A 25,887-nucleotide genomic window follows, 5' to 3' on the forward strand; every position below is an offset into this window, starting at 1 on the left:
CCAGATATATTTGGATACTGGAGAGAGGAGGAAATATTAATCATTTTTTAATACAAACACTCAAGAGAACATGCACCCATATAAATCTGATTTCAGCATTCCTCAGCTGCCTGATCTGCTTTACTGGACCTCTTAGGAGCCAGCTCTCTTTTTAGACCAAGATTATTATTTATAGAGAAGTGGAAATTGCCCCAATCTGTTCTTCCCTCTTTTACAGTGATCTTGTGAACGGGTTGGTGGCACTGATGAACAGCAATGTCAGCAGTCCCGTCAACTTGGTGAGTATGAGTGCTCCACTCTCCTGAGTTACAGTGCACTGGTCAACACCACCTGTGTTTTCTTCCTTGTCACTGATAATGATTTCTAGAAAAAATAAATGGAACAAAAAAAAGGCCTTTCCATTATAAAGAACATATTCTCCCATGTACTCTCTTTCTAAATAAGAAGACTAAGACCCTAGATACTGAGATCTTACAGTTCCAAGAACAGGATAAAGTTGCTGGAGTTTTTCATTTGTTTTAGGAAGATGTATGTAATTAGAATACGAAGGGAATAAATGTGTGCAAAGTGCACCATGAAGATTATTGAAGACTGATTTTAGTGGAAAAAAAGCACTGAAGGAATACTTAGCTCTAGATAATTAGAAATAATTTCATGCTAGCCTGGATTCGAGGAAAATGTGAGAGTATTTTATGGTATAATTCTCTAATATTGTTTAAAATGCTTGGAACTTAAATTGTCTGGTAAGATTTTTGTTCTGTCCTGTTTGTTGTCACCTTTTTCTTAGTAGTGAATTTAAGAATAGAAAAAGGATTCATATCCAAAGTAATTTCTGGTGTATGCCAGCTTTTGCCAAATCAGATACTCAACTCTGCAGGGCAGTTGTTCACTAGATTTTCCTTTTCTCCTGTGGCTATGAATTAATTTTTGTGTTTCTATCCAAATGCTGACATGTTTAAACTCTATCACATGCTTTGTCTTCAGAAAAGTCAGTATTTAAATCTATATGTATCTTAAGTGCTCAGCTTTGGTCAAACAAGATGTGGTAGAGTTTTGAAACAAGGAAAGCTAGGGATGAAGGGAATTGAGTCTAATGAAGGTGAGCTAATGCTAGCAGAAAGTGTTCAGCATTTGATTGTGAAATATTGATCAGGAAATTATGTGCAAGTTGGTTAAAAAAAAAAGAATATTGTATAGGAAAGCAAATAGCCCTTACGTACTGATATGTAAGCTGTAGTAGATTGAGAAGCAATTGTTTGCAGCTAAATGAGTCTGGGTTCCTAACTTTGGATGAACCAAGAACTTAGCATACTTCTTCATGATACCTCAACTGGGCACAATCCTTGAATCCAGATTTCCAAATGATGTGGCTGTGTGGGCTGCCACAGTGACATAGGTGACAAAGTGACATAGGCCTTTACTTTGATTGCCAGCTCTTTACAGACTTTTTTTTGGGGGCAGGGGGAGGGGAGACAGGGAGCACCATCTCCCTACATACACTGAATTACCAACATGAATATAATGGAGGACAAATTTTCTAATGAGTAAGGAACTTGTCAAAGTAGGGGATTTTTTTCAACAAAGTAGAATAAAGCTTAAAGTTTAGCTTTCTCAGAGTTTAACCTGCCCCTGTTGGAACTATGTCTAGCATGTTGCAAGGTGTTTAATTGTTATTGAAATGAACGTCTCTTATATTTGTAGGGAAACCCAGAAGAGCACACTATCCTAGAGTTTGCCCAGTTAATTAAAAAGCTTGTTGGTGAGTACAATTAGTAATTATTTGTAAAGTTTATGAAGTACTTATTGTCATTAGATAATTATTACTTGATTAGTGTGTGTAATATGTGGATAATTTAATTAGTCTTTGGATTTCTTAATAATTTTATCAAAGGCATTTAATCATATCATTAAATAGTAATAAGATAATCCAAATCATCTCAATTGTCTGTAAACTATTGCATGAAGAGTAGAATGAATACATTTTTTGTGTATCTATGCAATCTATGCCCATTAATTTTTATAATGCTTAGACAGTTTCTAGGTTTGTTTTGGTGCAAGGACAATACATAAATGAAATGTAAAATATTTGAATGAAAATGTCCTGCATAATATCTTAGCTGCAATAGAGATACTTCAGGAAGGTGATTCTTCACAGTTGTGCAGGCTGTGGTCCTTCAACTATCATTAAAAACCTCATGCTGTGTCAACAGTCTTTCTCTGTTCTTTTCACTGTTTCTAACAGTGATTCTTGAAAGGGTTGACAGCACCTGGGAAGAAAACACTGTGGCTTCCTCTTCATTCTAGCTCTGACACCTGTAGCAAATCAGAGCTCTCAAGAAAGGAAGGAAATGGTTATGCTTGATCTTCTAGTGTGGCACCCTAATGTGATGAAACATCCTGCTGCCATTAGCCGAGGGCTTTTAGTCTGTACATTCCAGAAGTGCTTCTGACAGATCTGAAAAAGACATGTTCAAACATATAACACAGAAGCTGATGCATGTGTTGTTTCTAATAAAAAACTGTTCCCTCTGGAAAACTTTTGTAAATTCACAGATCAGGGAAGGAAATGGAAAAATCACAGCACCAAACCCATCAGACACATAGATTAATTGTCACCTCTGTTTGTTCACAAACAACTTGATGTGTTCCAGTCCACTCAGGGAGGCGAATTAGTTCTAAAATGGCATGTAAACTATTTGCTAGGTTTGGGTAGAAGAATTGGCCTTTTTCTGTGTGTTGTTCTGAGGAAAGCCAAATGCTTGGTTATTTAAATCAGACTGGAGATTATGGGCAAAAAGAAACTGATGCCCTTTTGTAATGCTGAAGTGCTAACAATCATGGAATGATTGAGGTTGGAAAGGACCTCTGGAGGTCACTTGGTCCAACCCCTCAGGTCAGACAGGCCAACCTACAAACAGAAGTGGCCCAGGAACATCTGCAGATGGCTTTTAAGTATCTCCAAGGGTAGAGACTCCACGTCCTCCTTGGGCCGTATGTGTTTCAGTTTGTGCCAACTGTCTCTGATCCTGTCACTGGACACCACTGGAAAGAGCCTGGCTTTCTCTTCTTAATCCCCCCCCCACCCCATCTGGCATTTATACACATGGGTTAAATTCCCCATAGCCTTTTCTTCTCCAGATTGAAGGGCCCCAGGTCTTTCAGCCTCTCCTCATATTCCAGTCCCTTCATCATCACCATGGCCTCTTTGTTGCACTCGCTCTGTATATCCCTGTCTCTCTTGTACTGGGGAGCCTAGAACTGGACCCAGTTCTCCATATGGATCTCATCAGTGCTGATTAGTGGGAAAGCTGATCTCCCTTGTCCTGCTGGCAGCACTTCTGCAGCCCAAAGATATCATTTGCTTTCTTTGTGGCAAGCACATATGGGTTCATATTCAGCTTGGAGCCCACCAGGACCCTCAGTCCTTTCCTGCCAAGTTGTATTCCAGCTGTTTGGCCCCCAGCCTGTACTTCCCCAGATTCAGGACTTTGAACTTGTTGAATTTCATGAGGTTCCTGCAGCCCTTTCTCCAGCTGCCTTTCTTGAGGTCTGGATGGCAGCCCAGTGCTCTGGTGTATCAGCAATTCAGTATTGATCCAACGTTGACCCTTGGTGTATAGCATGAGTTACCAGTCTCTAACTGATCACCACCCTCTGGGCCTGACCATGCAGCTTTCAGTCCTCCTCACGGCTCATCCAGCACTCAGTGAGGGTGTTATGGGATCAAAAGCATCACTGAAGTCAGAGCAAGTGATATCCACTGCTCTGCCCTTTACTATTGAAACAGTCATTTCCTCATAGAAGGTTAATAGACTGGTCTGTGAGTGTAACTTACTTTTTGTGAATCCATGCTGAAATCTTTGTGAAATGCTTTGTGAACCCATGTTGCTGTGGGAGAGGTGGATCACCCAGTTGTTGCATGCAGTGCAACCTATGTCTGTGCATTGCATTTCAGTGATTGAATTATGAAGCAGAGAGCTGCAGAAAGACCTGCAGCTCCAGTTGGTAGAAGAGATGTAAATGCAAAGCATAGTGCATTGCAGATGATAAATCACGGTGTCTTGTTCAATAGGCAGTGGGAGTGAAATCCAGTTTCTCTCAGAAGCACAAGATGATCCTCAGAAACGAAAACCTGACATCAGAAAAGCCAAGTTACTGCTTGGCTGGGAACCCGTGGTATGTACAGATGAATTACTGTTGCTGTGTGGTAAAACACCAGGAGGCAGAGGGGGCTGAGGGGGTGCACATGATAACAGTACATTTCCCATACTGGAATATCTGCCTAATGCCATCTCCAAAACAGTTTTAACATTTTAACTTTTTCATTTGCATGTTATGAGATGTTTACCTTTCTGTAAGCCCAATGACTCATTTAAAGTATATGGTACATAGTTACTTACATTACCAAGTCCGTAGCTAATGGGTTAGCTGGTGTTGCTGCAATCCTTATTCCTGTTGCTGGCAATAGGAGTTGGTTTGCTTGGAGAGGTAAGATCTGCCTAATTCCCAGAAAAGGTGTGACTTTCATAGCTAGCTCTCCATTCTATCTAGCAAAATGGTTTGTAGCCTTCTTTAAATTTGCAGATAGAAATCATTCTGGGAAACATGTGAACCTAAATGTAAATCTAAGCCTAATAATAGAAAAAGATCCAGATCCTTCTGAAAGGATTCACAGAGGCACCTGATATTGGTAGACCATGTCTGACAGCAAAAGGGTGATGATAAATTGTTGCAAACACAGAAGGTTTAACTTTTTTATTTCTGGCCTTCTGTGTTTGGCACAGGCAGTAAGAAAACTTGCTCTGAAGTAGCAGTACAGAGTTGGTACAGCAAGGCAAGCAGTTTCTGTGCTGCTGTTTTTATCTTCCTGTACTGATGATGGTGTCAGCAAGCATGTCAGAGCATATGGCTCCTGAGAAAACAACTCTTCTGTTGTTCTTGTCTCCATATTCTATGCCTGTATTTAAACACTGCAATTTGTAGGATTACAATTATTTGTATAGGATTTAAGAATATCAAATGATACTGGATGCCAGCTTTATACCATGCTGTGAAAGAGGATCTTTAATCCTTACAAACACAAGGGATTTAAATGCTGGGTGTTTGTCTCTTTCAATGCATTAGGAGCTGAAAGTAGAATTATGCATGTCTGTTTTGATACTTAACAGACCCATCATAACCATGTGTGAGATTTAAATTTGTTGGGTTTTTCGACTTATGTCAGAAAATACATGTGCTGCCTAAATGCTCAGCTGTGTCAGCAGTGAGGAGATGTAACCAGCATGTGGTGCTGTTAATACTTAGATTGGCTAAGAGTGAGATTCCCTGGCTCCCTTGTGATAGCTGTTTTGTAAAAGATACTGTTGTGAAATGAGCTGATGTGAACCTAGAGTGATACGATTCTCTCCTCACTTTTGGGAACAGGTCCCATTGGAAGAAGGTTTGAATAAAGCAATTCATTACTTCCGTAAAGAACTTGAGTATCAGGCGAACAATCAGTATATTCCCAAACCAAAACCTGCAAGGATGAAAAAAGGAAGAACAAGACATAACTGAAGACTATTAATTGGACAGGAAATTCCCTGCCTGACATTTGACAGATGTAATTTTTTTTATTTGTTTTAAATTTTTTTTGAGAGAGACTTTAAAACAGGTATCATGAAGAACGAACTGGAATTTCATTCTGAAGCTTGCTTTAAAGAAGTGGATGTGCCTAAAAATGACATAAATATTCCCTTTCCCTGCAAATCTTGCCTTGCACTTTTTAAATCTGTCTTTTTATGTAAAATAGAGTAGAAGCATCTTTTAGTATCTTCAAGTTTTATATCTTGATGTGAGATCATTTTGTTGTGACTGTCCTTGACAGTTTTATTTACTGGTTTCTTTGTGAAGCTGATGATAAACACAAATGGGATGGAAAATGCCAATTTATTTATAAAATGGGTACTATAAAATATGAGATGTTCTACTATGCATAAGAAAAAAAACTAGTGGTATTGTCAGGTGAGAGACACTGACATCTGCATATAGAAGAGTTTAAAAGAATTCTGTATGAGAGCTTTATGTATTCTTTAAAGGAGAGATTTTTTCAAAGGTTTAGTTTTAGTTGTACACTTGAATTTGAGATATTTTCATTAATTACCATGGATAAGGATATTTTGAATCACTACTGTGTTGTGCATACTCTGGGAATAAAGTTAATGTATTATTGGTTACAGTGGTTGAATATGCTATTTTAATAAAATACTGAAATTTCTGTTTACTAGTTTCAAGGTTTCACTGTGGGCATTTCTCTGGATTTGCACATCTGTGGATTTATTGTGTATTAAATATGAAGTAACAGACTGTAAATAATTCACTCAAAGTTAATAACTTTGGTCTTGCATTGCTTGTCTCCTATCAGATGTGTAGTAAGGGCTGCAGGATGTCTGTTGAAATATATCAGACAAAACCATCCTGATCTATTCCAATTCAGGTAGTTGATAGTGATGCAGCAATATAATATTTCTTTAAACCATGGAGCTTAACTTCAGCCTTCCTGAGGAAATACTGAGGAAGTGTTCCTATTTTAAGCAGTTACCAAAGTGCCAGTAAATGCTTTCAGCTTTGGTAACTATGCCTGTCATCTTAGGAAAAAAAAAACCAAAACAACCCAAAACCCCCAAAAAACTTCAATTCCCCTTATTTTTAATAATTCTCCTAGTTTTTAAAAGGTATTTAAAGGATATTTTGGCTTAGTGCCACTCAAAATTGAAAATACTAAACCTCATCAAGCAAACTTCATCTCATTAGATCTTGATGTTTTTATTAGCTTTTGAGTATCTCTAGGTTGATGGTAAATTGGGAGTTACCAGTGGCAGTGATGTTATGCCCAGCCCTGGGAAGACTCTGAGAGCAGTGTGGGATTTAGGCCCCTTTGTCTGAGCTGTCTGCCAGAGCCTCACAGTGCTTGCATGGCTTGGAGTCCCATCCAGTCTGTCTGCTAAAGTTCCCAGTGACTCCAGCAGTGCATGCTGCATTCATTGCTGTGCCCTGCCTGGAGTGGGGCTGCAGGGATCCTTTTAAGACTAATGGTTTTTTCCTTGCTCACAAGTGCACATTTTCTCCCATTGGATATCTGCCATACAGCTGAGATGGGGAGCCATGCATGGTGCATTTTCCTGTCTGGATTCAGAGGTGGAATTTAGATATTATACATTACTTCCATCTTTTCACAGCCAAGCAGCTTGAGATCTGCTTTTTTTGTATGAAACCTTTTTCTAGGTCCTTGATCTGGGTTTTTATTCCATATTAAATTGCCTGAAAAGTACACCAGGGTGTGCTGCTCCAAATGTGCCTGTAACCTGTCATTACGGAAACACTCACAAAGCACAGCCTCTCCCTGTACTCGAAGCCACAGCTGGACATGTGTGAAAGTAGTGCCCACTTCTTCAGTAGTTCTTTGGAGAGAACTGTAATCAGCTTCCAGCATAGAGGTTTTAACCCTTAAAACTCTTAAAATGGAGATTATATTTGGGGGATGATGCTCTTTCTCCTGAGGTTTCATTCCTCATGTAAATTGTGCCATTGAATACCAAAGTCTGTAAAGAGATGGGACATGGTTATACCCCTGGTCCAACATTCAGCTCAGCCATGGAGAGTAAATGGGAGCTCTGCCTACCAGCAGTTACTTCCAGGGCTGTTTTTTTGTAATCCAGTGACTTCAGTACAAAGTATGTGAATTTGTACAGGCACAAGAATGCTACTGCAGACTAGCACAATATGTGTGCGTTCAAAAAAAAAATCCCCTGGGAAGTCTGAACCTTTAGATACTAGAGAGAAGGATTTAAAAGCTCTTTAGGTTACATCTCAGCCTGACTTCCTTCATAAAAGGAGTAAATTTTATGAAGAGAGGCCAAGTAGCTGGTACCAGTACAACCCATCTGTGAGTATGTGTGATGCCTCCCACTGGGCCCAAACGACAAGACTGCGGATTTCCCACTTCCCTTGTTTCTGGATTTTGTTTCGAAGGTCCCCTGATTCGGCTCCCATATTCTTTTTTAATTGTGTCTTCCAGCAACAGGAGCTGAGGTAGCTGTTGCCCTTAGGTTTTGAAACCAGTGACGTGGGGCTGATTCAAACAGCATGAATCATGTTCAGAGTCTGCTGATGCTTGAGACTGAAAGTCTGGGGTACTTTGAAGTTGTCTGGTCTGAACTGAGTCTTCAAAAAGGCAGGTGGAGGTTTGCATGTTGGTGCTCTGCTTCTGTCTGGGGTTAGACGTATCAGCAGGAGAGAGGCATCGTGTTGGGAGCCACAGGTAAGAACAAGCTGCTGCCTCTCCGGAAGAGCCACTTTTGATGCAGGGTAGCAGAATACAGCACTGAAAGCTTGGAAATACAGAATTTGGGAGTAAATGAAGCTGAGACATGCTCTCGGGATTTTTTTCTCCTTTAGAAAATTTGAGAATTGGAATTTTCTGCTATCATCTCATCAGGCAAACAAGGTAAAACTAATGACCAAACTTGAGGTGCCTATTTACTCACAGTGATCTGTACAAATGGGCAGCTCAGCTGGTGCTGGGTGCAAGTCCTCACTCTGTAGGAAATACACAATGCAGCAGAGGGAACTGGCCGGCTTGGTGCTGCTCAGTGGACCAGCTTTCCAGAAGGAAAGGTGTGCAAGACACCCATTGCTGTGCATCCTTTGATCCTCACAAGTAGGACCACTCCTGCTGCTGGAGGTCACTACAGCATGAGATCAACAGTTGGATTTTATTATTTATTCCAAGCATATTGTACTTCTCCTTTATTTCTCTATGTAGGCTGCCAAGGAGCATTGTCATCCACATTGCTAGTATACAGACAAGCTACAGAGGGGCTTGCAGACCTAATTTATTTTAGTTCCATGACTATGTAATCCAGAGAAGCCTCATGTCTAACTTTTTGCTATATGGGCAGATAATGATCTGGTACTTTCTGTGTCTGAGGTGTTTGCAGCTTCCCTTAACCTACATAGAGTGGTGGGTTTAGTAGCCAGTGAGTTCACTGCCATCTGGGTATTTATGCGTCTTAATCTATTTTTTTTTTCAATAAATTTTTAGAAATGTAATATACTGGGGAAAAAATCTTCACTTTTTGCCAGGATTTGTATTGAGTTTCAAAGTTGAAAGAGGCATAATTGCCTTAGAGAACAGGCTACAGAGGGCAAAACAAGGCTTTGAATAGTTTGATGGATTGAGCCAGTCCCCAGCCTTGCTAGTATTGAGTTTCATGCTACTTGAGGCCAGGAAGTCTCTGAGGGTTGTTAGGGGCTGGTCCACAGGAAGAAGATACTTTGTTAACAGCAAGGGAACTGTATACTCAACCCTAACAACTATACATCCCTTCCCTGAATTTGCTGGGAATGTAGCTGCCACAAATCCATAGTTCCTCTCTTGTGAGTATTTCCCTGTTTGGGGATTTCAGGTGGCAGAAGGGAATACCTTATTTGCAGCTCTTGACTCTGTAGAGCTGCCATGAAGAGCAGCAATAGTTCTGAAGCAAAACAGGGCTCTTTTCTATGTGGCAGGAGGCTCCTGAATACAATTCTGTATCAACAGGGAGCCTTTCCTAAAATAACAATTCATATTTCTTTCAAAAAAAAAAACAGATTTTGGTTCTCTGTTTCTTGTCTCATTCCTTCTCTTGCTTATTTCATAATAGCAGATCTGACAAGTCTTTATCCATCTTAGTTTGTTGCCATGTACAGCCTGGGACAGGCACCAGCTTGTTTATTCTTGCAGTGTTTTCCCTAGATGCTGACATGCTCTTCAGCAAGGAGCAGGAACCTCTGAATACTCTGGTCCCTACCATAGCTGAAACAACTGGAAGGTCCAAAGCACAAAGTCACAGGGAACAATGGCCTTAAGTGCTGTCAAAGCCTTGCACAACAATCTGGGCTCTGTCCACCCCACTGCAGGGAGAGCTGTTTTAAGCAAGGAAGGCTACATCTTCCACCTGGGAAACATACTGGGATAGAAGTGCTCAATCCCCTATCCCCAACATGTTTGTGTCACAAGTAGGAACTCAAAAGGGAACGATGACTTCTCCTAAAAAAAAAAAAAAAAAAAAAAAAAAAAAAAAAAAAAAAAAAGAGTACAGCCATAGTACTTCCATTCTTTGGCAGAATGGTTTGCTGGCAGGTGTTACCAGCAAAGGAGGCAACAGTGCCCTGTGAATCTGATGGCTCTGCCTGGCTGACGTGGACAAACTCAGGGATGTTGCAGCATCAGGCTTTGAAACATGAAGCACTGGAGCATGGCCAAGCTGTTCCTGCTCTGAAAGGAGCCACAATGAACAATTGCTGTTCTTCTGTCTTGCTGGAGAGGTTATGTTATGTCAGTGCTGGGATGGCTGAGGATGATGCTTATGTGAAGTGCTCTGTGCTGTCTGCATAGCAGAATGGAAATGCTGAGAGGAGATGCAGAGTTCTCTCTATGTTTTGGGACAGAAATAGTCAAAGGAAATTAAACTTTGAAGCAATCCATGCATATCTGATGAATTTTTTTTTTCCCAGTAATCTTCCTCCTTTTGCCCAAGCCTGTTTGCTCATCCTTTCTTGCTCTTGATCACTGCAACTGCTGCAAGGCAGGTGCACCCCTCTGCAAGAAGGAGGCTGCCCTCACCTCACAGAGCTATTGCCTTGTGGTGTGACCCCAGGCAGCAGCAAAGTGCCCTCACAGCCACTTTCTCTGCCTGCCCCAAAGAGAGAGAATTAGACAATCAGATGAGTACTCGTGAGGGCTGAGGTAAGAGCAGTTTAATGAGTGAAGTAAAGAAGAAAACCCAAGTGATGCAAAGGCCACTTGCCATCTCTCCCAAGCAAGCCTGGTGCTCACACAGTCTCTGAGAAATGGCTTCCATAGAAGGCAAAGCCCCCACCCTCTTCTTTTTCTTCTTCCCAGGTTTCAGTGTTGAGCAAATCATTACATCTTTTGGAATTGTCCAGTTTGGGGCAACTCTCTCACCATGTACCCTCCCAGCCTCTCACCCACTCCTAGCCTTCCTGCTGGGGGACAGTGTGGAAACCAGGCTGTGCAGGCACTGTTCACCAAAAGCAAAAATACTTGTGTTCTGCCTACACTGGTTTAGTCACAAATCTAAAACATGTTGTCATATGTGTTGTTATGTAGAAAGTTAACTCTGACCCATTCCTTAGCCCTGCAACACAATATAATGGAAAAGTTGGGGTTTTTTTTTTTCCCTCCTCTTAGAGAATTCAGAAGACAGAGACCATAGATTTGGTTATGAGCCTGCAGGGCACAGAAAGCTCCTAGACTGAGTCAGCCTGCAGGAATGGACAGAGTTTACAAAGGCCTAGGGAGGGATGGTCTTTATTTACAGCACTTTTTTTATTCTTCCTTATTCAGCGGGTCTGAATTCCCAATTGTAAATTCTGGGAAATGATGGAAATTAGCAACATGGTTCAAACGTTGCCAAATTCAGTGCACTTTTTGGATAATACACAAAATGAAAGTATTCTTCTAGGAATAGGTGTTTTCCAACTGTGCAAAAGAGTCTCAGTGTGCTCGACTCAGAATGTGATTATTCCGTATTTGGAATAAAGGCTTTTATACCAAGGAAATGCACCAGTTTAAACCAGTTAAACTGGCTTAAGGATTCTGCTGAGATTAAGCCTAGGAAAGGCTGAGGGTTTGGAGCATGTTAGGCCAGAGTGGATCTGTGTGTGCAGAGAAGTGACCAACACGTTCAGTTTGTCTCCCTCAGCAAAGAGCTGTCTCCTGGGAAGTGTTCCTGCAGGGAGCTGTGTAGTGTTGTCTGCATCTCATGGACACCAGTCCATCACACAACAAGGGCTTTAAGCAAAAGATTAGGAAATACACTCAGAGCTAAGAAAGTAGTGAAGCATAAAGAATGGTGTTGCCATCATCCATGCTTTGGAAATTTCTTGTTTAGATGAGAGACAGCTAAAGCATCTTTGCTGTCTTCTCTGACTGCTACAGTTGGTAGGACACATTTAATCTCTCTTTATTCTGATTCTTCAATTCCAGAAGTCAGACAAGCCAGCCTTCCTCACCTGCCTCTTCCCAGTCCTCTACATTTGTCAAGTGCCAGCAGTGCTTTCCTCTGCCCAGCTTCTCCTGAAGCCCCCGACAGCTGAAATCTCCCTCCCAGGCTGATGTTGCCGTAATACAAAGATTGGTTGTGTTTTGGGATTCTTAACATACATGATGCAATCAACAATCCCCCTTTAATCCACTGTGTTTCACTAACAGATGCCTGGTCTCTGATATATTTTGATGCTCAGCCTAACGTGCATGATTCAGTCTGAACTGGGGTAAGAAATTATAATGTCAAGGGATTGCGTTGGATGCTGTCTGACACTAACTTAATTTTAAATAGCTTACTTGGTTGTTTCATTCCCTATTTTGAGCTAGGCTGAAAGCTTGAAGCTAAGTGGAATGGACACAAAGGGGAGTATTCAGCAGAGATAACCTTTGGGTTATCGTGCCTGGGAGGGGTTGGGGCCGCTCAGGTTGGATGCTCTGCGCCTCAGCAATTACTGCTGAAGTCAAGTTCCTGCCTTGAGCCTGTTCCCTGGAGGATCCTTTCACAGGCTTTGTAGGTAGGCAAGCTCGTCTACACTGAATTTAGCTTTTGTGAATATCTGTGTCCTTGACCCAACAGGAGCTGCAGAAGTGCCATGTCAGGCTTGGAGGGCTGCAAGCTGTGGGTATGGAAACGGCAGAGGAGGCAACAAAGCAGCACTTCAATTGACAGGAAACCTTTTTTTTCTTTTCTTCCAAGAATAATTGGATTTATTTGTTAATAGAAATGTGAGTGGGAAGGCACATCTTAAATGTACTGGCTAATATTATGTATTCTATATGCCAAAGTAGATGATATAATGTAATTTTGCAATTGATTGTAGGATAGCAAGAAAAAAAGCCCTTTAAAAAGGAATCTGTAGTAATACAGTTGGAATTAAACTTGCTGTTATGAAGTCTACTAAATAATGGCAACCTGATTATCAAAAAAGCTTTATTTCTATAACACTTTATATATAGTGTACTACTAAGTAATGATAGTTAAAAAATGTCATGTTGCTTTCATCAAAGTCTGGCAGTTCCTTTACTCTTGCTGTTTGACATGAATAGAAGAAAAAGCAGGGTCGTTCTGACAGAGAGGGCTCAGCCTCACCCAGTGCAGCCCGACACGCCCCAACTACAGCAGGATAAATGGCATTAGTAATCGTCGTAGTTGACGCCTGCCCCATGCCTGAAGCTGTGTGGGTTTCGTGGGCCAATTGGAGAATCTTCATCGTAGTGGTGCTGGTAGTACCCACCGTAGTATTCATTACGAGCACGCCCCAAGTTTGTCCAGTAGGAGATGTCATCTTCAAATTTCTGCCAGAAAAAAAAAAGAGAGCATTTGCTTTCAAGCCTGAAACTATAGTGATGAGATGAAACAGAAGTGGTGCAAGAGCCTCTTTCAGAAATTCGGATCCTTTGCACATTTGTCATAAATAAAATCTTTAGATCTAAGGAGTTTTGTGACTTGTTCCTATGGGATTATCAGGATCCTGTGTGCAGGAATTGTCCTACCTAGCCCCACCCTGGACACAGCCCCACACCCCCTCCACTGCAAAGTGCTTAAACTGAGAGTGCCTTCATCTGAAATGTGCTCTAAGCACCTTTAAAATTTCGATTATATTGTCAATGGTGGACTGTAAAATTATGTAAATATTTTACAGTTGAAAAATCCAAAGGTTTAGCTCTCCCTTGCCATGTGCCTTTAGTTGCAATGTCCCTGACTAGGTGCAAAAGCCTTTTGCTTTCTCTCTCTACCACCTTGCACAGGTAAAAACAGAGGTACAATGCAGCCTTCCAGCTATGGAAATGCAATAAGCACTACAGTTCTGCTCACAACAGCAGAGGAAAAATAGTGTGCAAGGATATCAAATACTTGCCAAGTCAAAGCCTTTCCATCTGAATGACTCTTTGGAAGTATTTTTGGCTGAGATTTGGGGGGAAAAAAAAAGTTTTGCAAATACACAATGATTAAGTATGGACCAAGTCCTTTGCTGGAACAAACAGTTATTTCATTGTTAAGACTGTGTCTTAATACTCAAGAAAATCTACTAAGTGGATTCATTGTATCCCACAATAGGCCTCATTTTGGTTTTTGAAATGCATACAGGAGTTCAGAGGAGAATTCACTTTATCTGCATGGTTTGTCCTTGTTCCTTTTGGTATTCTCCCCCAGTCTTCATCTTCTGGTGTATAAAATCACTTTTCCTATTTTTTCTATCTCTATTAGTGAAGGGGGATGTAGCTATGCAGTTGAGAAGTGACTTTTATCCACATAATATCCAGGAGAATTTAGAAAAAACTAACCTTCATTATTTCAGCTCAAGCAAAGGATTATTTTTCTAATTGTTGCAGCTTTGAAAATGAGTGCATTCATCTTCCAAGCAATCCACATAGCATGAAGCTTTAAAATGTACTCCAGCTTCCCTGTGCCAATGCAATCTCATTAAACATATTCATACAGCTGACAGAAGCCAAGAATTCAACATCTATAACTATTTTTACCTCTTATTGAAAGCAGAAATAATTCTACATATGGGACTGCAACCAAACACACTTTTTTTTGCCTTATTCCAGCATCTATTTAGAAGAGCTTTGTGCAGAGTTTGATTCCACTCCAGGGTTTTTACAAATAAAGTGTTTTTAGAAAATATGTCTTCCTCATTTGAAGGGAGGCTAACTGAATATTATCCAAAGGTTTTCCTTTCACATATAGAGTGGAGGCACAGCTGCCAGTGTTCATGATGGTCAGGAGCTGCCCACGCTGTGGAGGCACAAGTGTGCATTGGGTGCATAATGTCAGTGCTATTTCACTGAGGAGTGCCAGTCACAGCCAGATTGGTGTGGATTTCTCAGCATGTTTAAAAGCTGATCAGGTTGAGGCCGACAGGAAATTACTTTCCTGAAATACGATTGATTGCTTTGAGTCTAGCCACCTATTCCACAAAGCAAACTTTGTTCATATGTCTAGTTACAATTTATTAAGCTTAAGTTTGATAGCAGTCTTGTATGGAACTCCATACAAGACCTTAATGTAATATTTTTCTACTAATAATATAATGCAAGGATCTGTAACACGTAAGATTTGCCACTTTAAAGAAGAAATCTGGGCAGGGACACCTACTAGACCAGGTTACTCAACCTCCCATCAAACCTGGCCCTCAACACTTAGAGGAATGGGGCATCAACCACTTCTCTGGGCAACTTGTTCTAGTGCCTCACCACCCTCACAGTAAAGAATTGATTCCTAATATCTAATCTAAATCTCTTTTTTCATTTAAGCCCAATCCTCCTTGTTCTATCCCTGTCTATTCTCCCTCTTTTTTTATAAGGCCTCTCCATTTCTTACACTGACCTGCTCATCGAAGCCCAGGTACAGGAACTGCTGGTACCACTGCTGCACGTCGGGCTGGCTTCTGTCCCACAGCTGGCGCCTCTGGCGTCTCAGGCTGCTCAGGAACTCCTTGGCTGCCGTTTCTTTCACTGACACCTCAGGCTTTGCAGCAGCAGCAGAGGCTGAAATTAATCCCCCCCACAAAAGGCACGCCAGGAAATTTTTGGTCAGCCTGAAGTGTACTGCTTGCAGCAAGTAAGAAAATGATTCTCACATCATACCATTACCTTTGTGCTTGCCAGTGCAATGCCTGTAGCAGAGTAACAATAATAAACACAAGAATCACCGATGTAATAGGATTTCTCTGCTACCCTCATTCTCCTGGATTCTTGTAAAGTACAGCAGCTAACTGAGGAATTTAAATAAAAGCACCCAAACTCAATGAGCTTTACACTACATACGCTATGTATTTGTATTACATAAGCTATGTGTTTGTGCTTTCAGGAGAGGAGACTGGCCCTAAGTGCTACAGTTGCAGAAATTGGGTTGAAAAAGAGAGGTGAAGTTAAAATGACTAAGGAAGCTGGAGAAACACTGCTAACATATTAGAGTGAAGGGAGAAACATTTAAAAAGATAAATTTTTGAATCTGATATGCAAAAAAGTAGCATTTAGATGAGTACTACTCAATGCCCTGTATGCCTGAAAATAAAAGCCCATCAGGTTTTCATAGCAACCTACGTGAAGGATACATGGAAATGCCCTCAACCTGCCAGACCCAGATGTGCCATCTTGCTTGCTCCATGCCTAAGAGCAGGATGCTGTGGCTGCTAGAGGAATTGATGCACCTCCCAAAGACATGGATGAGAGGGCTAAGCAAAATAAGAAGAAATGGCCTCAAGTTGTACCATAGAAGGTTTAGATTGGATGTTAGGAAAAAGTCTCCTTCACTTAAAGAGTGGTCAAGCTTTGGAACAAACTGCCTAGGGAAGTGGTGGGAATTGCCATCCCTGGAAGAGTTCAAAGAACACATGGTTTTTCAGGAACATGGTTTAGTGGTGAGCATGGCTCTGCTGGGTAAATGGTCAGATTTAAACTTAGAGATCTTTTCTAATCTAACAGTTCCATGATTCCGTGACTGACCAGCCCCTGGCCACACACAGAAATGATAAAACATGGTATTGATCTGGCTGTGAAACAAGAAGTGTGTAGGAGTAGGAGAAGTTTTGCCTTCAGATGGTTCATTTCAATGAGGGAGAAATCAGGAACACGGGTGTGCATGGGATTTTTGGAGGATGTGAGGGAAGAGACTGGGGTAAACAGGAAAGTCAAGTGGAAATGTGAAGAAAACCACTGAAGCAGGAGCTGGGCAGACTCACAGAGGAAGGCAAAGGACTACAGGATAAAGGAGATTCTGAAGTTAAGTGATAGATGAATTGTTGCAGTAAGTGGGAAACAGTAGGCTGTCCTGCAATGATGAGCTGGAAACTGATAACTCACCTTGAGCTTGAACTGGGTGTTATTGCTGGGAGAGACATCTAAGCAAATGTCCCATGAATGAGCCCTCACACAAGGGACACTGCCAGCAAGGGAAGCAGTACTATGCACTCAGCCTTCTCACTTTAGAAACCAACCAGAAAAGGGGAGAAAGGCTGGAATTAAAGAGGCTGCATATTCCCTCCATGATCAATTTTGCAGTTTGTCCTGATCTAAGCCATGTTGTCTGCATGCCCCGAGAGCCCTCCCCAGGCAGTCCCTCTCCCCAGGAGACCTGAAAAAACAAGTGGCCACTACTGTGGTGCAGAAGGGTCACTCCTATCTTCACACAAGCAGTGCAGAACGGTAACATAAGGAACCCACACAGAAGGAAAACAGAGGTGGGTGGGATATATATTTTAGTTCTGGTAAGAGGGGTGGAGTGATGCCAGAAAAAAACCCCAGAACAAAATTAGAAAGCCTGGCAGGAAGTGAAGTCCCCTCTGTGCAGGTATAAATTCTTTGCTTCAGCCATAGAGCAGGCTGAGGAAAGGTGGCCAAAACTTCTGGGATGTTTCATCTGCTGTGGTGCAGCTTGTTCCCAGTTGGCATAGTTTCTACCACCTTCCCTCAACCAGCAAGCCATTCCATGCTTCTGACTGCTGGGCCTTTGGCCATCATCTCTCCCATAAGAGAGCAGTCTTCCAAAAAGGAAGCACACATGGGGCCAAGAAGACAAAAAGAACAAGTCAAGGCATCATAGGCAAGCCAGGTTTGCACATATTCTTCCCTGTGCCTGAGCCAGTAGTATTTCCATGCATTCCTTGGAAAAGATTGTGACTTCCCCAAATAGATAAATGCCACGTCTGCCATGCATGCATTGGAAAAGGTCGGTGCTGTGCTCTGTGCAGAGCAAGAGACAGGCGTGCTGCCTGAGGCTGGGAACCCCGGATTTCAGAGGGAGCTGTGGTAAGCAGAGCCTCCAGCCCAACATCCCAAACAGGCACACAGGCAGAGGCTCTGCCTGAGCAGGAGGTTTTGGTGTGGCCCATAGTGAGTGTGGCCCTGTGCCTGTAGCCTCCTGCTCCATCTGCTCTCCTGGAGCTGGAGATACAGGGACAGTTCATCGACAGCTTCAGCTGACAGCAACTGACTCCAAGGAAAAACAAGGGAAAGCACTTTGCTGTCTCTTTACTTACCTTCTCGTTTCTGGAGCATCAGTTTAAGCTTATTTCCCCTTGAAACATCTAGACAAATAAAAATAAAACACATACATTTACTGAGAAGGAAATAACAACAACAACAGACGATTATTTCTCAAAACCTGCTAGAAGTGTTTTTGTCATAGCTCCAGTTCAAGAGGCAAAGTAGACAAGTTTCTCCCAGGAGAAACTTGCTCTCTTTGCTCCCCTTTCCACACCTGAGTGCAATATACACTGCAGGGAAGCTTCTGACCCTCCAGCATCTTCTCCCCAGCTCTCTTGGCAAGGGAAACTCTATAATGACCTTCTTCACCAAGTAAATTATTATCTTTTTTCATCAGAAAACTGCAGCTGGTGCCAGTACCAGCACCCAGAGCAGCATGGTAACACTGAAAGCCCCTAGTCACTGGGTGAGGGCTGTGCTAACTATCAGACTGCTCCAAATTGTGCCTGGCATCCTGCCCCAAAGCACATCGAAGCAGTCATCCTGCTGACCCCCAGACCGGCGGCGCAACGGGAGACCTGCAAGCGCTCGGCTGTTCCGAAACGCTTCAGTCACTGGCAAACAAGCACCTTTTATAAAGATGGCTAACTCGCACAAGGCTTGGAGCGTCCGAAGGCTCTCACCCACGCGGGGTGCCAAGGGAAGATTTTTTTCCCGCTCCTCAGGCCGTGCCGGGTTATGCTTTCCCTGTGTCCCGCATCCCGCACGCCGCGCTCACTCACCGGGGGCCGCGCAGAGCAGCGGGAAGAGGAGGAAGAGGAGGAGGAGGGAGGCCCCGGGCAGGGCCCCGCGGGGACACGGCGGCGGCATCGCGGCAGGGCCGGCGAGGAGAGGAGAGGAGTCCCACCTGTGCGGGAGGAGACGGAGAAGACGGAGCTGGAGGGCGGGACGGAGGAGCGGAGCGGAGGGAAGGGCCCGTCCCGCCGGGCGGGGAGGGGCGGGGAGGCGGCCGGGCCGGGCGGGCACCGGCAGCCCGGGGATGCCGTGGGGCTACGGGCAGGACCAGGCATCCATCCGTCTGCTCCGCCACTTCCCAGAAGCACTTCTTTATTGGAGCTACACATAATCGATCCGGTGCGACTGGTAAAGACCTTTCAGCGGTTTATGCAGGCTTTTCTGACAGGGGAATGTAAAAAAAAAATTAAATGGCTGTAGCATGTCATTTCGCATTGCTCTCGATATAAACCCAGTTTGCCAGAGTGTTGTAACATGCATGGAAATGGAGAGATTGTCCTGATGGAAAAACTAAACAGAATCAACCAAAGGGGACTTAGTTCAGGATTTTCTCTGCCTCCCTTCCTCCCACTGCCCAAACCCACAGAAAATCACAATGCATTTTAGCTGATTAGCTTTAAAAAATTATTTGGAATTTTTTTTTTTTCTACATATGGACAGTTTTAGTTTATTGTAAGAACTCAGGGACCAAAGGCCAAACTCACAAACTAAGTTCCATAACTCTAATGGTGCCTAAACTTACTCTTGCCTTTTCCTAATTTGGACTTAAACCTTCCCTTGGTGAATTAATCTTCTATCAGTTCCTTCCCCTGCAGATGCCAGAAACACCCCAGATGAATTCCTAATGAATTCCTTACCCATCCTAAGACACAAACCTCTCTCTTCCCTTGCAGCAGAGACCCACAGCACTCAGGAGACCATAATGAGCATCTCACCTCCCGCTGAACCTGTGCCAGCGGAGAGCAAGGGAGAGCCAGGCTCCCTCTGTAAACTACTTGTGAGAAATCTGGCAGGTGTTGGGGCCTTGGCTCCATGAAAGAAGGATTGGTTCCAGATCAGTTGCAGATGAATAAACACACACACACACAGAGTGCATACTCTTTATATTGCAGTTGTATATAAATATGTACATTGAATATGTATGTGTATATATACACATAGCCTTGAGTGCATGGTGGGGGAGCTGTGCAGTGGCAGCTCCCTGTGATGAGATGTGGAACACAGACAGGCACAGCAGCTCTTGGGGGTGGGACCAGACCCCATGGCTGGCTTCGCCACTTCCTGTAAAATGCAGAAGAATCACCAGAGTGGGCTGGTCCCTCAGAAGTGTCCCAGCCCCAGCCTGAATGCTGCTACAGGAAATAGCTCCTGTTTGCCCCACACATCTTTCCTCTTCTGAAAAAAATCACTTGAATCTGCACTCAAAGCTTTTCCCTTACTGTCCTTCATCCCCCAGCACCTCTGAGCTAAAGCTCAGGCGTCTCTGCTCATCGTTTTTGTAAGGACTTGTTCGAAGAACATGGAGTGATAGGACAAGAGATAAGGGCTTCAAACTGAAGGAGATTTAGTTTAGATATTAGGCAGGACTTCTTTACTGTGAGGATGGTGAGGCCCTGGAACTGCTTGCCCAAGAAATTCTGGACACCCCATCCCTGGAAGTGTTCAAGGCCCGGTTGGATGGGGCTGTCTGAACAACCTGGTCTTTGGGAAGGTGTCCCTGCTTATGGTGTGGAGGGTTTGGAATGAGATCATCTTTAATGTTGCTCCCAACCCAAACCATTCTATGATTCTATTATCCCAGTTCAAGTGGCAGTGTCAAAGTCAAACAACAGCTCCATCCCAAGTGCCTCTTGCTCTCTGCAGGAGCCACATCTTCCCACAGAGAAACAGAGAGAGCGGGAGGGAGCAGCACCTTCCCGATCTCTGTCATGGAAGCACTTCCATAGGAGGCTGGGGTCCCAGCTCAACTCCCATGCAAATGTGAACCAGAACTTGTTTGTCTTTTCTGTCACTGTTTTTGTGTGGTTTTTCCCTGTAGCCCCATGCTTCAAGTGTCAGCAGACAACTCTGTGTTGGAGCAAATGCCCCTTCTCCTGAATCAATGTGCTCTTTCATCAGGTTAACGCTGACAGCCTGTTTGCTAAAACCACCAGAGCTTTTGGGATAGCTATTTGCAGAATATAGCTAGAAGCAACAGAAGTGAAGAGCACATATGCAAGACTACATGGAAAAGCTGTGATGGAGTTAATTTATAAAACCAGGGCAATAATTCTTGAATATTCATGGTTTACTGCTATACTGGTAATGGCAAAGGGTGTTTTGTTCAGCTGGCTGGTTTGTAACAAGCCTTGTGTGGGAGCTGGGGCTCTGCAGAACTTCAGGTGCTTTGTGCCTCTCAGCCAAGGAAATACAAAGCACAGAGCCTCTTCTGGATACTAGATACACCATGGTGACTCAAGAAACTGCTGGGATAAAATGCAATCTTGTGAAACCCAGAGAAAGGATTGACTCAAGTACAAGGTTATTGTAGAAATTCATTGCTCTAGTGATGGAAGAAGTGATTGACAAAAGACTATAACCCTCAGGTTTAAAGTGAGTGCACTGTCTTCGAGAAGAGGTCACTTTCTCAGTTCAGGGGACAGAAGTTTTTGACATAAAGTAAAAAAAGCATACCAGCACTTCTTTTCAAAGGTGACTGATGTTTTCCCAGTAGCAATCTCTATTTCTTTTCAGGGTGTTATAAGGACTTAAGGCAGTGTTGCCCAAGTCTGGTAGTAAGACACGTATTTTTTTGCTGTGTTTGCAACTACTGTATTGTTGTTCCAAGTATTTACCCCCGAGTGAATATCCAAGTTTATTGGCATGTCTGCAGTACCCCTTTCTGTTATTTACCACGAAAAACCACAGTTGCTGTGTGTACAGTTGGAATACTGCAATGTTTTCCTGGGATCTCTCCATCAGCAGTAACACTGCTCTCTTTAAAACCTCCCTTTCTTCAGCATCACCAGGATCACCAGACCTTGTTCTAGTAGGTGACTTTAACCTGCCAGACATCTTCTGGGAACTTAATACAGCAGGAAAGAGACAGTCCAGGAGGTTCTTAGACCGTGTGGATGACAACTTTTTGTCACAGCTGGTGAATGAGCTCACCAGGGGAGGGACTATGTTAGACGTTTTGTTTGCAAATAGAGATGGGCTGGTGGGAGATGTGGTGGTTGGAGTTCTTGATGCTTGGTGAATTCAGGAGGAACATCAACAAGACTCTTACACTGAACTTTCAGAGGGCAGACTTTGGCCTATTTAGGAGACTTATTCAGAGAGTTCCTTGAGAAGCAGCCCTTAAAAACAAAGGAGCTCAGGAAAGGTGGGTGTGCTTTAAAACAGAGATCTTAAGAACACAGGAACAGACTGTCCCTGTGTGACGAAAGATGAGTTGACAAGGCAAACATCAAGCCTGGATGGGCAATGAGGTTTTGAAGGAACTTAGAAATGAAAAGAGGATCTATCATCTTTGGAAGGAGGGTCAGGTGTCTCAGGAAATATTTAAGGGGGTTGCCAGGGCATGTAGGAAAAAATTAGAGAGGCCAAATCTCGATTGGAACTTCATTTGGCAACTTTTGTAGAGGATAATAAAATTTTTTTTACAAATATATTAATGGCAAAGGAAGAGTAAGACCAGCCTCGGCTGTCTACTGGATGGGAGGGAACTTAGTAACTGCAGATGAGGAGAAGGTGGAAGTGCTTAACTCCTTCTTTGCCTCAGTCTTTAGTGGGAAGACAGCTTGTCCTCAGGACAGCTGTCCTCCTGGGCTGGCAGATGGTGTCAGGGAGCAGAATGGTCCCCCTGTTATTCAGGAGGAGGCAATCAGAGACCTGCTGAGACTCTTGGATGTTCATAAATCCATGGGACCAGATGGGATCCATCTCAGGGTGATGAGGGAGCTGGCAGATGAGCTTGTGAAGCCACTCTCCATCATTACCAACAATCTTGGCTCACTGGCAAGGTTCCAGATTACTGGAAGCTTCCCAATGTGCAGCCCATTCACAAAAAGGTTGGGAAGGAGGATCCTGTTAATTATAGGCCAGCTGTCCTGACCTCGGTACCCAGTAAAGTAATGGAGCAGTTTCTATTGAGTGTCATCACACAGAACTTAGAGGATAGCCAGGGTATCAGACCCAGCCAGCAGGGGTTTAGGAGGGGTAGATCATATCTGACCAACCTGATCTCCTTTTATGACCAAGTGACCCTCCTGGTGGATGCAGGAAAAGCTGTGGATGTTGTGTACCTGGACTTCAGCAAGGCTTTTGTCACTGTCTCTCACAGCACACTGCCAGAAGCTGGCAGCCCACGGCTGGGACAGGAGCACTCTTTGCTGGGTTAGGAACTGGCTGGATGGCCGGGCCCAGAGAGTGGTGGTAAATGGTGCTGCATCCAGCTGGGGCCAGTCACCAATGGTGTCCCTCAGGGGTCTGTGCTGGGGCCAGCTCTGTTCAGTATTTTTATTGACAACATGGATGAGAAGTTTGAGTCTTTCATTTGCAAATGTGTAGATGACACTAAGCTGGAAGCATGTGTCGATCTGTTGGAAGGTAGGAGGGCTCTGCAGAGAGACCTGGAATGGTTGGATGGATGGGCAGAGTCCACTAGGATGAAGTTTAATAAGTCCAAGTACTGAGTCCTGCATTTTGGCCACAATAACCCCCTGCAGTGTTACAAACTGGGGACGGTGTGGCTGGACAGTGCCCAGGTGGAAAAGGACCTGGGGGTACTGCTCAACAGCCGGCTGAACATGAGCCAGCAGTGTGCCCTGGTGGCCAAGAAGGCCAAGGGCATCCTGGCCTGTATCAGGAACAGTGTGGCCAGCAGGAGCAGGGAGGTCATCCTTCCTCTGTATTTGGCACTGGTGAGGCCACACCTCGAGTGCTGTGTCCAGTTCTGGGCCCCTCAGTTTGGGAAGGACGTTGAGATGCTTGAACGTGTCCAGAGGAGACAATGAGGCTGGTGAGGGGCTTGGAACACAAACCCTGTGAGGAATGACTGAGGGAGCTGGGGTTGTTTAGCCTGGAGAAAAGGAGACTCAGAGGTGACCTTATCACTCTGTACAGCTTCCTGAAAGGTGGCTGTAGTCAGGTGGGGGTTGGTCTCTTTCACCAGGCAGCAACTGACAGAACGAGAGGACACAATCTTAAGTTGCACCAAGGGAAATACAGGTTGGATATTAGGAAAAAGTGTTATATGGAAAGAGTGATAAAGTGCTGGAATTGTCTGCCCAGGAAGGTGGTGGAGTCGCCATCCCTGGATGTGTTTGAAAAAAGATTGGATGTGGCACTCAGTGCCATGGTTTAGTTGAGGTGTTAGGGCATGGGTTGGACTCAATGATCTTGAAGGTCTCTTCCAACCTTGTGATTCTGTGTGATTCTGTGTATGGAGGTGTTTAAGGCTTGTTTTAGGCCTTGATTTAGGGCTTGTTTTAGGGCTTGATTTGCCTCCAGCAAATTGTGTTTGATTGGCACACCAGTGCTGGAAGCTCTCTGCTGGTGTGGTTGGGCAGCATTCTCAAGGGCATTAGGTAAGAAAGTCTGCACCAGTGATGTCATTTGATTAAATGTTTTTCATCACCACTGGTGACAGTAGTAGATCCTTGATGTTGAAATTTCATTGAAAGATGTTAATTAATGCTGTCAGCAGGGCAGTTCCCCAGACAGCTCTGGAATGAGGAGCAGTGAGCAGGGCCCCTTTCACTCATGGTGTAAACTCCATCAAGCCCCTCAGCATAACAAAGACCATGAATTGGAGGGAAGCCTGCAGCAGGATAGCAGGATAGAGCTGGTGGTTTCATTACTTTTCCAGCATGGGGTTAGACTGAGGATTATGGTCTTGCAAGCCTGAGGCAAAAATTTGGGAGCAACCCAGTGGAAACCACTCTGAACCTGACTACAAGAATATACAGGCAGGAGCAAGGCAAGGAGCTTATTGAAGAAATTCTGGTAGCTTTTTTGGTGGGGAGGTTGCGGGGGGGCGGAATCTCTGGCTCAAAACATCCTGAATTTTAAAGTGTTTTACTATTATTACTACAGTTAATATGCTATATTGTGCCTAAAACTTTGTACAAAGAGAGCTCTGAATAGGAGAGACACCACTGCTTTTGCCTCTCATCACAGTAGCTATTGAGAGAGCTGTGGTTTGTCCATTAAAATGTAAGAGATAGTATCAGTAATGGCTATTCAAGGATATTCAGTAATTCCAAGCACAACAAAAAACACACTAAAAAGATTGATCTTGGTTTCTTTCCCTCTTTCTTTATTAGGATTCATGATTTTAAGTGTTTCAACACAGTAATGTTCTTAAATATAGTGTAGATTAAATGCTCATATAATCACAGAACTCCCAAAGTTGGATTTGCAAGAAAACCCCCCTATCAAATATAATGAGACTTAGAATAAAATAATGAGCTCAATGTCATCACAACTTGATAGGCAAATAGGTGGGTTGGAAATTGGCCAGGGAGTGCAGGAGATGACACTTCATCTTTTACAAATAAGCACTGTGTAGATTTTAGCAATCCACTAAAATGATCCATTTGATCAAGAACATGGCAGCACTGAACAGTGTTCCTAACACCCAGAAAATTATTACTTTCTGCTAATAAGGTTTCCATAAATCTCCCAGCCATATTATCCAGGTTGCTTGCCTTAGGGTAGAGGCACTTGGCACTCCAAATCATTTTCTGCAGCCTGTTCCAAGAAAACTGCAGGAGAACTGTTTTCCTTCCAAACAGAAGGAAGAATATTTAAATCATCAGTCAGTTCTTTCCAAAATATTTTGAGCTTCATATTATTTCTTCCACTGCCCCTAGGATGTCCTGACAGTGACAGGACCAGCCCCAAGACCCAGAGCAAACATCTTTTCTTTAGGAAAAATTTATTTGTTGTCAGCTGTGAGTCTCATTGTCCTCGACACATGGTTTGGGACACATTTCAGCCATTGCATCTCAACTGGTTGCAGTAGTTCTTTGGTCCATTTTAAATATCAGAGCTCATATTTTCCATAGAAAATAAAATAAACT

The 25,887-nt window shown here is 43.3% G+C and overlaps 2 protein-coding genes across 3 annotated transcripts in view; one reads left to right on the top strand and one right to left on the bottom strand.

The window, feature by feature from the left end:
• Window positions 1-6,268, top strand: part of UXS1 (UDP-glucuronate decarboxylase 1) — a 56,230-nt gene extending 49,962 nt beyond the window's left edge. Inside the window, exons 12-15 of the mRNA XM_053971707.1 lie at window positions 218-278; window positions 1,702-1,759; window positions 4,073-4,176; window positions 5,425-6,268. Coding sequence (XP_053827682.1) covers window positions 218-278; window positions 1,702-1,759; window positions 4,073-4,176; window positions 5,425-5,556 — 355 coding nt within the window. The 3' untranslated portion in view covers window positions 5,557-6,268. The remainder of the gene's footprint in view (window positions 1-217; window positions 279-1,701; window positions 1,760-4,072; window positions 4,177-5,424) is intronic.
• A 6,737-nt stretch (window positions 6,269-13,005) lies between these two features.
• ECRG4 (ECRG4 augurin precursor) overlaps window positions 13,006-25,887 on the bottom strand; it is an 80,606-nt gene continuing 67,724 nt past the window's right edge. For both annotated transcript variants that reach the window (XM_053969787.1, XM_053969788.1), the window contains exons 2-5: window positions 18,808-18,932; window positions 18,079-18,126; window positions 15,426-15,586; window positions 13,006-13,387 (exon numbers count right to left, since the gene is read on the bottom strand). In XM_053969787.1, the coding sequence (XP_053825762.1) occupies window positions 13,226-13,387; window positions 15,426-15,586; window positions 18,079-18,126; window positions 18,808-18,932 (496 nt within the window). In that variant the 3' untranslated portion in view covers window positions 13,006-13,225. The remainder of the gene's footprint in view (window positions 13,388-15,425; window positions 15,587-18,078; window positions 18,127-18,807; window positions 18,933-25,887) is intronic.

Source organism: Vidua macroura, chromosome 2 (assembly GCF_024509145.1).
Source record: "Vidua macroura isolate BioBank_ID:100142 chromosome 2, ASM2450914v1, whole genome shotgun sequence".
NCBI lineage: Eukaryota > Metazoa > Chordata > Aves > Passeriformes > Viduidae > Vidua > Vidua macroura.